Source organism: Thunnus albacares, chromosome 19 (assembly GCF_914725855.1).
Source record: "Thunnus albacares chromosome 19, fThuAlb1.1, whole genome shotgun sequence".
In the NCBI taxonomy this organism is placed as follows: domain Eukaryota; kingdom Metazoa; phylum Chordata; class Actinopteri; order Scombriformes; family Scombridae; genus Thunnus; species Thunnus albacares.
Window position 1 is genome coordinate 29,131,281 of NC_058124.1, and position 17,480 is coordinate 29,148,760.

At 39.8% G+C, this 17,480-nt stretch overlaps 2 protein-coding genes across 2 annotated transcripts; both read right to left on the bottom strand.

Annotated features, from left to right (window-relative positions):
- Window positions 1-365: 365 nt before the first annotated feature.
- On the bottom strand, window positions 366-7,292 carry LOC122970004 (zinc finger protein 135-like). The gene is made up of 2 exons (XM_044336079.1): window positions 6,981-7,292; window positions 366-3,562 (listed from the first exon to the last, which is right to left on the bottom strand). The coding sequence occupies exons 1-2, from the start codon at window positions 7,153-7,155 to the stop codon at window positions 666-668; spliced, it is 3,072 nt and encodes a 1,023-aa protein (XP_044192014.1). The 5' UTR covers window positions 7,156-7,292; the 3' UTR covers window positions 366-665.
- Window positions 7,293-9,279: 1,987 nt separating this feature from the next.
- Window positions 9,280-15,777, bottom strand: LOC122970353 (gastrula zinc finger protein XlCGF57.1-like). The gene is made up of 2 exons (XM_044336469.1): window positions 15,726-15,777; window positions 9,280-14,447 (listed from the first exon to the last, which is right to left on the bottom strand). The coding sequence occupies exons 1-2, from the start codon at window positions 15,775-15,777 to the stop codon at window positions 12,763-12,765; spliced, it is 1,737 nt and encodes a 578-aa protein (XP_044192404.1). The 3' UTR covers window positions 9,280-12,762.
- Between the last annotated feature and the right edge of the window lie 1,703 nt (window positions 15,778-17,480).

A 17,480-nucleotide genomic window follows, 5' to 3' on the forward strand; every position in this document is an offset into this window, starting at 1 on the left:
ACCCCTCCCAACTTCAGTTTTATGAATTCAATTCAATTTTATTTATATAGCGCCAAATCACAACAAAAGTCATCTCAGGGCACTTTTCACAGAGCAAGTTTAGATCATACTCTTTAAATTTACAGAGACCCAACAATTCCCCCCCTGAGAAGCACTTGGCGACAACAGTAAGGAAAAACCCAGCTGTAGGTGAGCGGCCGTCTGCTTTGACTGGTTGGGTTGAGAGAGAGAGAAGGGCGGGCTGAGATGAATTATACTTCATGCACGGACTGATCTTGTATGATAGCGGTTACAAAGAACAAGATAAAGCATTTAACAGACAGGATGTTTTCTAAGAATAAGCTTTAAAAATGACAAGATACAACTTTTCGAGTTTTAATTTTATTCTCATCTGCAAATGAACCACCGGAAATCACATGAACCTTCCTCTGTATTTGTAATCCACAAGGTCCACCGAGTTAATGTTACAATGCTGAAAGTCCGAGGAAGGTGGAACCATTACTACTAACAGATAAGACATGACTGGAGATTTATTGCTGCAAGTGTTTAGCTCTACAGCTTCATTTACTGCCACTGCTCTCAACACAACTGACCTGCTGATTGAATCTTTTGCCTTCTCCTGTTTGTAGTGTCAATCATGTGTTTCAGATTCCTCTTCTGCAACTCTAACCCACACACTGATGGTATTTCAGCTCTGTATACCAAGCAAAACTTTTGTAACAAATATTGCAGCTGTATTGTTTTTCCATAGCGTGGACGGCCATGTGTGATTGCATAGTTCCCTTATGTGCATATCTTTGACCACAGATTGGGCAAGTGAATGGTTTCTCTCCTGTATGAGTCCTCATGTGGATCTGCAGATGGGACTTGTAAGGACATTTTTTACCACAAACTGAGCATGTAAACGAGCCCTCTCCCGTATGAGATCTCCTGTGGTTATTCATATGGCAATTCTGGTGAAATCTTTTGCCACACTCAGGGCAGCTATATGGTTTATTTACTGGATTACATCCCATTATACTTTCAGAGATGTCATTATTTTTCAAAGAATTTAACTGTGGTTCTCTGGTCTCCTTCCAGAAATCACTGTCAGCACTGTCGTCAGTATCAGGTTGTAAATGTCTATCTGGATGCGAGTTCCTGGCTGGTTCTGATCCATCAGCTTCTGTTTTCATCTCTCTCTCTTCAGCTGATCTGCTGGCCAGAGGAAGCTGCTCTTCCTCCTCATTAGTCCAGAATTCCTCTTGTTCCTCTTTAATGTGTGGAGGCTCTGAGTCCTCCTGCTTTGCCTCCCTTTGAACCTCCGTATGTACGGACATGTGTTGGCTCAGACTTTTTGGTTGTTCTTGTTGCGTACTCTCTTTCCAAATATCACAGTCGTTGCTCTTAAAAGATTCCTTGTCATCAGAGCAGTGTTTCCTGGTGTCCTTCCAAAAATCACTGTCAGCGCTGTCATCAGTATCTGGTTGTAAATGTCTATCTGGATCCGGTTCTGATCCTCCACAGTTCTGTCCATCAGCTTCCATCTGTTCAGCTGAGCTGCTGGCCGGAGGTTCTGCCTCTCTGTTCCACTCAGTCTGACTTGGATGATGAAGCTGTGAGGACTCACCGACACACTTATGTTCATTGAGCTGATGATGCCAAGTGAATCTCTCGTCACAGACATTGCAAATGTAGTTTTTCTCCTTTGCGTGGACTTCCATGTGTTTTGTCAGATTCCTTCTCCATGCGAATCTTTTATCACAAATCAAGCAACTAAACTGAGTTTGTCCGGTGTGGATTCTCATGTGTTTGACTAACGCCTCACTCGAGCTAAAACCTTTGTTACAAACTGAACAGCGGGAAGGCTTTTCCTCTGAGTGACATGTCATGTGGTAACTTAAGCTTTCACCTCTGGCAGTGATCTGTTCCTCAGTTTGGCTTTGATAAAGCTGTGAGGACTCACCATCACACTCGTGGCTTATGAGCTCCGACTCCGAAGTGAATCTTTTCTCACAAATGATGCAATTGTGCAGTTTTTCTCCAGTATGGATAGATATGTGTCTTGTCAGATATCCTGCTGTCGCAAATCCTTTCCCACAAAACAAGCAACAAAACGGTTTCTCACCTGTACGGCTGTCTTCAGATCTGTTATTACACACAGAGCTGCTGGATGTTTTCTTATCAGTTTTACATCCTTTATCACTTACAGATACTTTTTTATTTCTCTGATAAGTGACGCCTAACTGATGTTGCCTGGTCTCTTTCCAAAAATCAATGTCAACAGTGTCATCGGTTTCAAAGGACACTTTAGTCTTTGTGTAAGTATCTGGTTTGGATCCTGCGCAGCCCTTTCCATTGAAGTACATCTGACCTGGCTGCCAGAACTTGCGACAACACTTGTGTTTTTTGATCTGATAATGCCAAGAGAATCTTTTACCACAGTCACTGCAGCTGAACGGTTTCACCTCTGAGTGGACTGCCATGTGTTGCACCATAATTCCTTTTTGTGTAAATTTTTTACCACACACGGGGCAACTGTACGGTTTCTCTCCTGTGTGGGTTCTCATGTGCACCTCCAAGTGAGACCTAAACTGCCATTTTTGACCACAAACCGAGCAAGGAAATAGTTTCTTTCCTTTATGCATTCTCATGTGGGTTTTCAGGAGGTAATTGTTAGGAAATGTTTCATCACACTCAGAACAGTTCAGTGGTTTCTTGTGTTTCTCAAGGTAACGTTGTGAAAACTCACCGACACACTTGTGGATTTTGAGGTGTGTCTTTGCTCTGAATCTTTTATTACAAACGCTGCAACTGAATTGTTTCTCCCCCGTATGAGTTGCCATGTGGTAGTTTAGAGTTCCTTTGTGTGCAAACTTTTTACCACAAACTGAGCAACTGAATGGTTTCTCTCCTGTGTGTGTTTTCAGGTGGTAGTCCAGACCTGATTTCTGAGTAAAAGATTTACCACAAACTGAGCAACTGAATGGTTTCTCTCCTGTATGAATTTTCAGGTGGTAGTCCAGACCTGATTTTTGTACAAAACATTTACCACACACGGAGCAACTATAGGGCTTTTTCCCTGTATGAGTTCTCATGTGTACGTTCAAATGTCCCCTCATTGCAAATGTTTTACCACACACAGAGCAGTGAAATGATCGGCTGTCGGGATCCTTCCAGTATTTATCACAGTCATCACTCTCAGTTCCAGAAAGGTTAGAATCCTTGTCATCGGTGTCTGGTTGTAAATGTCCATCTGGATGTGAGTTCCTGGCTGGTTCTGATCTTCCACAGTCCTCTCCATCAGCTTGTGTTTTCATCTGTTCAGTTTGTCTTTGATGAAGCTGTGAGGACTGAGGTTTCTCTTCATCATCTTCAGTCTTCACAGGGACAGGACTGAATGTGAACTTGGTGATATCAGCCTCCTCCAGTCCTTGAAGCTGCTCTCCCTCCTGACTGGTCCAGAGTTCCTCCTGTTCCTCTTTAATGTGTGGGGGCTCTGGGTCCTCCTGGTCCAGACTGGAGCTCCTCTCCTGCTGCTCAGGGGGAACCTCTTCTTTACTCTCCAACAGCTGCTGGATGTCTGCAGGAAACACAAACACACAAACATACATTTAGGGAAACCATGAGTTTATGTTTAAGCCATGCTTGACACGGCAACATTGGATTTTTACATGATCTATGTCATGAAGTTCCTTCATTTGTCAGATAGTATTATTTCCATGAGGAGTTTCTTACCTGAATTTCTATTAATCGTAATCTATTATGACCTTATATCTGCTAAGACATACTAAATATGTCCAAATTTAATCAGAAGTTGCTTTGCTGACCCAGCCACCACTCAAAATGCTACCCTACCACCCTTTTTGCTGACACTGAAGTGATGTACTGCAGATGGAGTAATGATACAGAGAAGAGTTGCTGTTACTTCTCAAATAGAGGAGGGTGAAAACAATAGATTCACATAAGAATCATATTTCTTAACTTCTACAATTCTGAATTGATTCACAAATGTCAAGATGATTTTCTAAATGTTACTAAAAAAACTGATGTTGATAAAAAGCAACTATGAGGGCAGTGCAGACCAACACAGTCTTCAGTGCACATAAGCTGGAGTTATCATGTAGTTCATCTTCAAAAATAGGCAGCGTTTGGGCAGATTTTTTGATTTAATGACTAAATAATTACTTTGTGAGATGAATGTGAAGTATATTGTGAATACTTTCTACGCCATCACCCAGAAACTAACGTTAGCGGAGTGGAGCAGCAATCTCCAGCAGTGATAAACAAGACCGGCTGACCAACAAACAATGCAGCACTTCAACTACTTAAACCAACTTTGGTGCGCAGTCTGTTTCACCTCAAAAACCCCTGCACCCATTCAGCAACAATGGCTTTCCCCAGAGCTAACGGTGCAGCAGAGTGGCTGGAAACATAACGTTAATAACACAGCAGAGCACTGCTCCCCTCTCCGTACTCCAGATCAAACACAACTGCAGAACATTTATCTTATCTGCCAGTTATGTTTCATACTGCATTTCAGGACACCAGTGAATTGTTTTGGCACACAGTGCACTGGTGAAAGAGACTAAACATTGTGCCTGCTTTTCTATTAATTCAATTGAGAATCGATTCTGAATCAAATTGGACATAAAGAATCAGAATCGAATCCTAAGATTCCCAAAGATTCCTGCCCCTATTTTTTGAACTGATTTCTGTTATAACTACATCAAGAACAGCAATACTAGATACCTATTTCTAAATATAATATTAGACAGCTTTTAAAAATCTGAAAGAGCGATATTGGTCGATATTTATCTTTCTTACCACAATTAAACCACTACTGACCTGGAGAAGTAAACAGATGTCAGACCACAGATGGACCCCCACCAGTTTGCTCACAGAGCCAAATGATGGACAAAGGATGCTGGGGCATGTCTCCTCCACTAACCAGAATCATCTGGCAACTTTACTTCAGTTCTCTTTCTTGACTTCAGCTGCGCCTTCAACCATTTCAAAACTACCAGATGTTTTTCAGATTAAGAAACTTCATCACCTCAACATCCCTCTACTCCTCATTCACAACGTCCTCGGCAACAGACCACAGGCTGTGGGAATAGGCACAATAACATCAACCATCATCATTGATCAGTCTCTTCTTCACAGCCTTGACACAAATGACTGTATCAGCCCTTCATCCAAGACCACATACTTTAAATACTCCAATGACACTGCCGTACTCTCACTACTCAATGACAATAACTCTGCTCCAGCTGGTCAACACAAACCATCACATCTTGAGGCTGAAGCATCTCAAAGTGCCACCAACAGCCGTTAGATGCTCCAACTGTCTCAACTGGTCTCAATCTCTAAATTCAGGCCCTCTAATAAGTGCGCTGGTGGTCATTGTGGAAATTATTGCTACGTTAAGATCTGAGGACTTATAGTAACTTTGATGTCTGCGTGTGGGCGTTGATTGACAGCTGTGATTGACAGCTGTGATTGACAGTTGGCTCCCCTGCTGCTCCCCCGAGCTCCAGGACTCACACTACTGAGTCAGACTATTGTCACAATATTTCGTGAAGTTTAATGTTACTTGATGACGATACCTATCCTGTTAGCACAATTTAGCTAAAGAAGCTAACACTGGCCCAAGTGAGCAGCGCTCGGTGTTCCCAGTAAGCTAGCGTTAGCTTCAAGGTAGTGGGGCGTGTTTCCAGAGTGTGACAGTTATTTTTGGCATTTCAAAAAAACCCAAAAACACTACAGTTTATAATTGTAGCGTCTGTTGTCCTAAATATTGATTGAGTTTTTCTAAGTTGATGTATCTGGGCATTGATATGCAAAAATGAACCTAATGGGTTTTATTTCTATTAAATAAAAGAAGAAAACAGAACAACAGTAGGGGCAGTGGGCAAGATATGTAATTAGTGTATACCTGAACACTGACAGCCTGAATGTATTCATACACTCAGATATGGTGATAAACAGCTACAATACATATGACCCTATTTTGTTTCCATACTTGAAGTCCACTGGAAAAAATAAAGCTTTTAAGCAGGAGCTAAATGTGGCTAACAGGCCATATTTAAGACCGCAACGAACGATTATTATCATTATCGATGAATCTATTGATAACTTTCTCAATCAATCGATCTGTAAAATGTCAGAAAATGATTTAAAAAACAACCTGAAATAGTCCACAACCCAAAAATATTCAGTTTACTGTCATAGAGGACTAATGAAACCAAAATATATTCACATTTAAGAGGCTGGAATCAGAGAATTTGGATTTTTTTTGTAAAAAATGTAAAGAATGCGATTAATTGATTATCAAAACAGTTGGCGATTAATTTTCTATTGGTCATTAATCGTTGCAGCTCTAGCAGTATTGATCTTTAAAGGTCAGGTTCACAATTTTTCACGTTTTTATAGAACAACAGTACATCCACAGTCCTCCTTCTGTGCAAAAATGTATTTAAAAGTTTATCTGAAGCTAATATGAAGCTTCAGTGTCTAAATGAGTCAAATCAAGTAGATATCTTTCAACGTTACAGTCTTTTTAGTGCCAAAGTTCCTCTTTTTGTTACTATACTTCCACCTGCAGCTCAACAGGGAAACACTGTCCGAGGAAACACAAAGAGGGAATTTGATGCTAAAAAGACTGTAAATGTGTCAGATATCCACTTGATATGACTAACTCAGACTGATGAAGCTGAATAGAAGCTTCACACAGACTTTTAAATGACTGTGTGGACACACTGTGGATTTTGGCCTCCATCACTTCCATTGAAAGCACATTTGAAGGATCTTTTAATATCCAGTATGAACAGGAGGAATGATTACAGCGAGGAAAACCTCTTTCACTGTTCGTATGGACACCTGACTGTTGTTTGAGGACAAACTGAAAACATTGTGAACCGTCCTTTTAACCAACGTTAGTTTAGCATTAGCACTAGCAGATTAATAGACGCGTTTCCATCAATAGAAAGAAAACAAACCTGTTCTCTGCAGCTCCATGTCGGGGTTTAAGACCAAATCCAACAGTTTCCGTTTGTGATCGATCTCCTTTTCAACTCCAGATATCGATCTCTCGAAATGTCCAAACAGATCACCGCGAGCCGCATTTATCAGCCGCTGTTTGAATAAATCTTTAAGTTCCTGAAATCTGGACATTTTCCACAGATCGTAGAGTCAAAGAAGAGAGAACTAAACTCTGAAGCCTTTTCTCTTATTTACATTTTCCTAACATCTTCACTCAGCTCGAACTACGCTAGCACACCCAATCATGCTAACTATGTTCCGCCAAAGCGCGCCAAGACCCGGAAACAAAAACACAGCTTCCGGTACACTCCACTAGCCTTCAGCGTAAAAGCGTTTTTTTCCCCAATGAACTGTATTTGTAATTTAATAAGTTAGAACAGTAGAACATGACACCGTCGTAACAAAATGTATTCATATTAGAAAATATATGTGTAGCCTGAACTATACGTGAAAATGAGATGTCAGAGCGAAAATTATTATCCTTCAATACAAATAAAACAAAATATTAAAACATATATTTATTGATGAAAAAACAACAGTAATAAAAATAACAATGTATTTGCATTTACAAAATACGTAATTTGTATAAGTTGAATGAGCAATTAATTGAAATTTGTGCTCTGGCTGACACATTGTGTATAACTGATACATGGAAACCTGTGCCTTCATAATGTCTTCATCTGATTTCATTTCTCTGCTCTCTTGTCAGCTGCATCATGGAGAGAACACAGGGATGTAAAGTATATACATTCAATTATAATCTTACATAAAAAGGTGGCACAAGACCCTCAAGAGGATCATACCCAATGTCAACTGCCAGTAAGAAATTACTTGAATGACATTATATATATATATTTTTTGGCATTAAAAAAAAGCTTTAAGGGCCTTTTTGACATTTTGGAAATGATGTTTACTCATCCTATAGACATGAGTGGTACCTGGCAAGAAAGTGAGTGAGCATAATTCACTAATAGTATAGTTTATAGTATATAATGTATATTAATATAGTATAAATAATGTATAGTATAAATTTAACATCACATACCTTAATTAATAAACACAGAGAGCAATCACAAACATTAAAAGGTGCACGAGAGTGACGCTATAGGTTGTTATGCAACACCACCAGGATCAGTATTCACCTGCTTTTAGCGCGTTCCCAACAACGTCAGACAGTAATGCCTGGTTGCATGTGTTTATGTGATTGACATCTGGTCATGCCTTGAATGTTTTACAATAAAGTAAAGTCTACTGGGGACCTCTCGTCACATGTTGCATTGTCTGCCAGTTGAGTTACCGATTATTGTCTTGATTCATCGGTTTGCCTGGAAAATAGTGAAAAATAGTCCTATCCATTAAAGTTCCCCACAGTCCGAGGTTTTCAAATGTCTGGTTTTGTCAGACCAACAGTCAAAAACCCAAAGATATTCAGTTAATCATCATGTTTGACAAAGAAAAGCAATAAATCATCAGCTTATATGTCTCAGTTTTGCTTAATAAGTGAGCAGAACAATTATTCAATTATCAACATCGTTGCTGATTAACCTTCTGTCAATCAACTAATCAATTAATCGACTAACCTTGCAGCTCTAGAGAGGAATTTGAAAACATTTTAGAGGCTTGAGGTAAAACAGTAATTCACAAGAAATAAAGCAAAAATTATTTAAAAAAAAAAAAAAAAAGCTTGAAATAAAATCACAATTTTTTCTGTATCCTGTCCTTCCATCTGGTGACCCCTTTAATTAACCCAGTGACCACAGTCCTGTATGTCCTCACCATCACAAATCTCAAAAAGCCTCAGGGCTTTTACTTTGAAGGTCAACAAACAATTCTATTCTGTTTATTTTATTTTGTATTATAGTCTATATTTTACTCAACATTTTATTATATTTTAGTCATATTCTATATATGTCTATTAAGACTCTCGTTCAGCAGCTGTAACACCTGAATTTCCAATAAAAAATCAATTATGTCTTGTTTTATCTTAAATTGAACCAGAAGTGTTTGTCGTCTGGTTTATCTCCACCGAGATAGCACATAGCCTCAACATCTTTGTAACAAACTCTGAGCTTTCACTAAACCTGCTGGAATACATCCCAGATCTACTTTCAAAGCCTGATACGTCTTCTTCCTCTGTGCCGTAGTCCTCCGCTGTCGTCTGCAACATCATCACCAGGTGGACAGAACAATATAGCTGCAAACAAGACTTAGTGTCGGGGAAAGACAAAGAAATCAGAAAAAAACACATTTTCCAAATTCACTGTGTCCGTGTATATTTATTTAAAGAATATATAACATAACTTTATGACCACTGTCGACTCAGCAGGTCCAGTTATAGTTTACATTCACAGAAGGTTGAATTAAACATTCATTCAACATGATTTTATTTTAGGAAACGTGTAAATTTACAATGTGTTGACTTCATAATCCCCTTCATGTCAGCTCGGCACGATTCACAGTTCAAAAACTCCTTATTTATCTCATACTGGACCTTTCTGCAGCCCCTCAGTTCAGCCTCTGTCTCTTAACAGGAAGTCTTGGCTCCTGTCTCTTTAAGGCCCCGCCTCCCGATGAGCCCACTCTGTTCTGATTGGTCAGCTTTGAAGAAGCCTGCCGAGGGCAAGCTTTTAAGCGACTGAATAGTGGGAGACTTTTATTGTGAAGAAATTTATAGGAAAAGAAACGTGTTCCTCACTAAATTAGCAGAGCTTCGTTAGTGGTGCTAAAAACCCGGATGACACAACATATGGAGATGTTTGGAGATCTTTGTTCAGCAGATCAGTTAGAAATAACGCAGGGAGGAAGAGTAAAAGCACAGTGATGATGTTGTTTGATGAGAAGAGCTGCAGGCAACCAGCACACCTCCAACAGGTCAAAAACTTATTTTACTTTGCACTGCTGTGAAATGAAAAAAACACTCAGAGCGTGCCAGCTACCATTGCTAGTCATGGCTAGGCGTGACTACTCCCACATAACTGGAAAAATGCCATAATGTTAGCAGAGCGGAGCAGATGACCATACAACGAAATCTGTAACAAGCTGATGTCAGCTCAGGCTGAAAGTAGAAAAGAACTGTTGGAAAGCGAGCGTTGAGAGCACAGGGATCACCGCTACATATATTATACTCATCAGTTGACATTTTTGGCCATGTTTAATAACATCCAACATTGTAACATTATATATAAAAATAAGGAAAAACATAAGTCCCCTTTAAAATATAGTCTTATTACAGTGACAGTTGAGAGATGTCGGGGAAAAAAAAGGAGAGAGACAGAAAATTGAGGAACGACTACCAGGACTCGCCAACCTCAGAGGTTTGTTAAGGGATTCTGTTCTGTCAGATGAGTGTAGAGATGACTTTCTGTCAGAGTGTGAGGCCAAAAATTTAACTTAAAAACTTGTGATAATGACATTCTTTCTCCATCCTTATATGTTTGAATTCATGCCATAAATAAATAAACTTTTTACATACAGCGTGCGAGCTGTTAGGAATTAAACGTCATCATCTTTATGTTGTCGTTCTCTGCTCAGTCGTATAAACCCACCGACAGGAATCAGTATTCTCTAATAAATGATGAAAAACGTTACCCTCTCTCACACCAGACTGCAAATACTGCTGTCAATGTGCCTCTTTCTGAAAAAATTATGGCTGCAACTATTAATTATTTTACTGACGATGCATTTCTTTCCCTACATAACGGGCCTCACAAGAATACTTTTGTGTCTTTACCCTAAAACTGTCTTAAGCTTCTCTGTAAGGTTTACTCGTACGAGCGTTTCGAGTCAGATTCAACAAACTCTCCGAACTACCCAAACATGTTGTAAATCTCTGGTTTCAGCCTGATGAATGATCACCGGTGCACATTTCTGATATCTGATCATTAGCATCATCAGTGCCCCTAAAACTGTCCATATAAGGCCACACATGTTCCACTGTTTCTGGGCGAGATTCTTTCACAAAAATGTTCCCAAAGTGTAAAAACAAGACTGCAGAGCTTTAAGTCCTGCTTACAGAAATCAACAGACAAAAACATAATAAATTTAGAAGTGTCAGTAGTAGGAGACCTGAAACAATTAGAAAGTATTAATATGACGACGTGTCATCAGAGCAGCAGCTGTACTGTGACAGAAATAAAGAGACAATACTTTGACATGAAGTTAAATGCTAAAAAAAAATGTTTTTCTAAAGCAAAGCGCTCCATGACTCATATGAGAGGCCTTCATGTGACAGTCGAAGATACTAAAGGAGAGAATATTACAGCCTACAGTCGGTGATGTTACACTGTCAGCTGCAACACAACATAATACTGGACTACTTAAATTTAGAAGGGAAAAACTGGCATGGCCATTTTTAAAGGGGTTCCTTGACCTCTCAACTCAAGATATCTGAGTGAAAATGGCTTCTATGGGTACCCATAAATCTCCCCTTTACAGACATGCCCACTTTATGCTTAACACATAGTTTTTTTTTTGCAAAAACCATGCAGTTTTTTGCATGCAATATAAATGTGTTATTCTCACCTACTCTAAAAATGTGGTGTAATTGAATAAACAGTCTTGGAACTGCATAGATGTGATTTGACTGGAAAGCTGAGACTCTTGTGGATTCAGTGAGCCCACTGGCATTCACATGTGATGACGTCAGTCCTCACAGGAGCCGTTTCATTGTAGTGAAACCTTTTTTTAAAAAACAAAACTTGACCACATTGTATAAAATGAACTATTGTGACCTCTTGGATAATAGCAGCCTCATGAAACTTTACAACCACAAACTAGAGACCGAGGGCATTCAGATGACTTTCCAAGGTATACTGACAGGAAAGGAGGTTTCTGAGCAATTTTCAGAATAAAAGTGATTGCAATTCAATCTCTGAAAAATGCAGAAATCACCAAATGTCAAAAGTTTGTGGTTCATGTGGTATTCTGAAGTGATTAAAAATGGTTACATTTTGCACCAAATCTGTGTAACAAATGGTATCAACCCAAAAATTACACTTATGAGACATAATGGAGCATGAGAATGACCATCATAATGTTCCAAACCCTTTTACACTCTAAACTTTCACAATTTGAATAGGTGCGTCACCAAAACACAATGTTTATTACAGATTTATGACTTGAAAAACATTTCAACTTAATGTTCAGGTTCCCAGCTTTCAGATAACATAAATCACTTCTATGTGGCATCTACTGTTGACCTGCTATCTCCCCCTAAACATCCCTGCCCCCCCCTAAAAAGGACAAAAATGGGTCTGTGGTGGGTCTTTAAGGGTTAAAATAGTTGGTGATTAATTTTCTGTTGGTCGACTAATCATTAACCAACTGATTGTTGCAGCTCTAGTCTAAATAAAGTAATCCTAGAATATTTATGTGATCAATAACTCGTTGTGTATTCCGTGTCTCTTTGACGAACTGACCTGGATGTTCTGTTTCAGAGCTCAGGTGATGAACTTTAGGTTTAAATGGAAGAATCTTAACTATTGTTTACTATCCACCTGGTTTAAACAGTCAGTCAAGACTCTTTAGCTGCCAGATTTGTCTCAAAATGGATCCATTTGGCAACCTGAAAGCTGATCCTGAATGTCAGCTTTGAACATAATCCAGGTACTGGGCACATACAGATAGTTTGTGAGACAATCTTATCTAACTGCAAAATAATACTTTCCACTCACTGTCTTTATAAATACAAATGCATGAATTCAGAATGTGCTTAAAAGAGATGTGAAAACCGTCTAACGATTAAGCACACGTGTGATTTTTGACAAGTAATTTCTTATTGAATCCTTTGCCACAAACGCTGCATTTGTAGAGTTTCTCCCCGGTGTGAATCGTCATGTGCTCCGTCAGATGAACGTTTTGTTTAAAACTCTTACCGCAAACTGAGCAACTGAACGGTTTCTCTCCTGTGTGAATCCTCATGTGCGTTTTCAGATTCCCCTTCAGACTAAATGTTTTACCACACTCAGTGCAGCTAAATGACTCCTTGGCAGTAACTTTTTTCTCAGTTTGGCTTTGACGAATCTGTGAAGACTCACCGATACACTTGTGTGTTTTGAGCTGCGTGTACCATGTGAATCTTTTCTCACAAACGCTGCAGCTGAATCGCTTTTCCTCTGTGTGGACCGACATGTGCAGCGTCATACGTCTTTTATGGGCAAATCTTTTATCACAAAACGGGCAACTGAACGGTTTCTCTCCCGTGTGAATTCTCACGTGTAGCTGCAGAGTTCCTTTCTGGCTGAAGCTTTTGCCGCAGAATGAGCATTCGAACGGTTTCTCTCCGGTGTGAATTCTCATGTGCGCTAAAATGTTTCCGCTGCAGCTGAAACGTTTCTGACAAACGGAGCAACTGAACGGTTTCTCCCCCGTGTGCGTTCTCATGTGGCTCATCAGATGGTCCCTGCGGCAAAATGTTCTCCCACATTCAGAGCAGCTAAATGACTCCTTGTCAGTATTACATTGCACATCACTTTCATCGTCATTTTCCAGAGAGTTTACACCTGCCTGAGGTTCACTGATCTCCTTCCAGTCATCACTGTTATCAGCCTCAGCTTCTAAAGCTTTATCATAAGTAACTGGTTTTAAATGACTATCTGGATCCATGTTGCTGGCTGGTTCTGATCCTGTATGAATGTTATTGTCAGTCATGTCTCTGACGTTACTGCTGGTTGTTTTCTTTCCTGTGTGGATTCTCATGTGTCTGCTAACATCTCCACTATATCTGAATGTTTTCTTACAAACTGTGCAACTGAACGGTTTTTCTCCCGTGTGAAGTCTCATGTGACTGATTGAGTTTCCCTTTTGAGAAAATCTTTTGCCACAGAAGGAGCAGCTAAATGGTTTCTCTCCCGTGTGAATTCTCATGTGTGCGTTCAGATGTGGCTTCCGACCAAATCTTTGACCACATTCAGAGCAGCTAAATGATCTCTGAGCAGCGTTACAACTTATGTCACTTAAAGGGTCGTCATTATTTTTCAGAGTGTTTAATCGTGATTGAGGTTTCCTTGTCTGTGCCCAGTCATCATCACTGACATCAGTCTCAGAAGAGTCTGAAGTCTTGTCATCAGTATCAGGTTGTAAATGTCTATCTGGATGTGAGTTCCTGGCTGGTTCTGATCCTCCACAGTCCTCTCCATCAGCTTCTGTTTTCATCTGTTCAGTTTGTCTTTGATGAAGCTGTGAGGACTGAGGTTTCTCTTCATCATCTTCAGTCTTCACAGGGACAGGAGTGAATGTGAACTTGGTGATATCAGCCTCCTGCAGCTGTTGAAGCTGCTCTCCCTCCTGATTGGTCCAGAGTTCCTCCTGTTCCTCTTTAATGTGTGGGGGCTCTGGTTCCTCCTGGTCCTCCTGGCCCAGACTGGAGCTCCACTCCTGCTGCTCTTCTTCACCAACAATCACTTTTCGCACATCGAAAGGTAAAGCTGAAACACAGACAGACAGATATTAATCCATCAAGTTCCAGCAAGCTTGATAACGATAGTTTATGTTTAAGGTATCCTGTGGAGTTTTCAAACACTAGTAGCAGTATTTTTATGAGCGGGTGACAAAACAAGAGTAAATCAAATCAAGTGGATATTTTCCAAAGTTACGTGTGGAGCTGCAACAAAAAGTCAATTAATCAATTAGTTGCCAACTATTAAATTTTGATAATCAAATAATCATTTTGAGTCATTTCTTAAGAAAAAAAAGTCCAAATTCTCTTATTCCAGCTTCTTAAATGTGAATATTTCCTGGTTTCTTTAGTCCTCTATGACAGTAAACTGAATATTTGGGTTGTGGACTGTTGGTTGGGACAAAAAAAAAGACATTTGAGGACGTCACTTTGGGCTTCGGGAAACAGTGATGGACATTTTTCACCATTTTCTGCAATTTTATGGACCAATTAATCAGATTTCAGTTTGTTTCCATGCTTGGCTGCGGTGCAGGAATGGCAACACAACAAAAGAATTTTCCAGGAGTGAACCAACAATTATTTCACTTTTTCCACTGAAGAAACACAGCCAAAGTCTGACCATTTATAAATCAAAAAGATGCTGAAAAACTAATTCATGCCTTCATTTCAAGCCAACTTGATTACTGTAAAGTACTTTTTACTGGCCTCCTGAAAAAAAAACACACTGAGAGACTTCGCTCATTCAAAATGCTGCAGCCAGAACAACCAGAACAAAGAGAAGAGAACACATTAGTCCAGTTAAAGCTGTTCTGCACTGGGTTCCTCCTCTTTACATACAGAGCCCTTAATGGGTTTGGACCAAGCTACATTGCTAACACTGCGATCGTCTGCTGCTGGTTTATTGGAGATTCCCAGCAACAGCCAAAAGAAAACTGGGGATGCAGCCTTTGTCAATGACACCTAAAAGTTATGGAACACAATACTGATTGATATCAGAGAAGCAGCTTGCTAGAGATTTTTAAAAGAAAGATAAAAACTTATCTCACTTTAGGCTTTAACTACCTTTTCTCTTAGTCTGCTTCACACTTATGCACTACTGTACTTCTTTTAAAATGTATTTGTGGTTGGTACGTTTGAGCAAAAAGACTGTGGTGTGTGTTTTTTAACTCCTACAGCACCACTACGGGTGTCCCCCCCCCCAAGGCAGCTCCGGTTTGTGTCCAACACAGATAAGCACAGATTAGACCCACAGTGAGGTTAAACCATAGACTGTATAAAAATATGGACGTCGTTACCGTGACGTCACTCGTTGGTTTCTGAAGAGCGATTTTGAAGCAAGCCGCTCCGGCCGTCGCCATCTTGGCAGTGCGTAACGCTGTCTAACTCCCAGCCAATTAAAAATAGGAAAGAGGCGGGGCCGAATGGCTGAAACAAGCCACCTAGCGGCTGGCGGACCTGTCACTCAAAGCAGCCATGTCCTTCATTATGCAGAACTTTACGGCTTAATAAAATTTAAACGGGTGAGTTATAAAAAAATTCACCCCCCGTACAGTTGTCATGAAAGGAGAAATTAGCTACAGAGACCAAAACCGTTGTTTGTACCAGGCTGTAAACATGTTTATTTCTGCTGTAAAGTTGGACATTTTAACATGGGGGTCTATGGGGATTGAGTCACTTTTGGAGCCTCAAGTGGTCGTTCAAGGAACTACAGTTTTTGGCTTCATTTTACAGCCTCGGAGGTTGCTGCTGGGGTTAAACCCATGGGAAGACGTTCTGGGGTAAGCTGAAAGAAGCTGTGTCCATTGGGAAAAGGGAGGTCACCATGTGTTTTATCAGCAATATGACAAAGTTTCTACAAAGCTCAGTTTTCCCCCCATACACACTACAACGCCAAGCTTGTGTTTTTACATTCACACACTTCGGAAAAGTTCTATTTTCAAGAGAGAAAAATACCATTTTAGTCTCGACAGACGGCAAAAACGGAGATAAGATGATCCAGTTTACCAATTAATCCAGTTTAGCGTGGACATCGTCTTAATCTGTCAATTGATAATCATTTGGTCTGTAAAATTATAGATCAAATTTCAAAATATTCACAACCAGTCGCCAAAAAACAGAAATACATTGAGTTTAATATCAAACAAGAAGAACAGAAACTGGAACTCCTTCATTTCTTTACCACTTAAATAATTGCAGATTAATTTTATATTGATTGATTGTTTCCGTTCTACTTGAATTTTAAAATTTGATCACAACATTATTGCATCGCTTCACTTTCCATCGGTAGCATTTATAGATACGATTCAAAGGATGAATATAGAACTGCAACTAACAATTATTTTCATTATTGTTTAATCTGTTGTTTGTTTTCTTGATCAATTAGGCCCTCAAATGTCTTGTTTTGTCCACAACCAGAAGCTGGAATCAGAGAATTTACATCTTTCTCTTAAAAATGACTCCAAACGATAAATAATTATCAAAATAGTTGGCAATTAATTCAGTAGTTGGCAACTCATCAAATAATAGTTGCAGCTCTAGATGAGTGAATCTTTAAAAAAAAAAAAGTTTTGCAGCTTTGTCCACAGTTTTAAACTTTAAATTTCTTTTTGCTATTTCAGGAGAAGCTGTTATTAGTTTATAAACCATCAGAGCAACTTTCTGTACCTGCAGCCTGACAATCAATTAGAGATTTTACTGTGAGCTTGTAAGTTTAGATCTGTTTTACTGCCATGATGACTAAATGAAAGATCCCGCAGTGAATCACACAGCTAACACATTACAAACTAAGACACAACATGCAGAAAGACAAAATAAAACCTCACAGCAGGAGCGAGCTGCGGCTAACGTTAGCTTAGCTCTCCCTGCAGCGTTAGCGTGTTTTCAGGAGTAAAATCCGCACAAACCTTCTGTTCGCAGCTTCGTTTCAGGGTTTGAAAGGACATCCAGCACTTCACGGTGTCGGTCCATCTCTCCTCCCCTTACTATACTGAATACAGCCGTTTTCCTGCGGTTATTTACAGCCAGGCAGCGGATTCACTCCGCTCACTGCTCGCATCATTAA

What these genes read in the sequence shown, in the direction of transcription:
- LOC122970004 (XM_044336079.1), bottom strand. Translation starts at nt 7,155, where the DNA reads ATGTCCAGATTTCAGGAACTTAAAGATTTATTCAAACAGCGGCTGATA. An exon ending in CATGGAGCTGCAGAGAACAG is followed by an intron (nt 3,563 to 6,980) that starts GTTTGTTTTCTT and finishes TGTTTCCTGCAG; the next exon opens with ACATCCAGCAGCTGTTGGAG.
- LOC122970353 (XM_044336469.1), bottom strand. Translation starts at nt 15,777, where the DNA reads ATGGCGACGGCCGGAGCGGCTTGCTTCAAAATCGCTCTTCAGAAACCA. An exon ending in CGCTCTTCAGAAACCAACGA is followed by an intron (nt 14,448 to 15,725) that starts GTGACGTCACGG and finishes TCTGTGTTTCAG; the next exon opens with CTTTACCTTTCGATGTGCGA.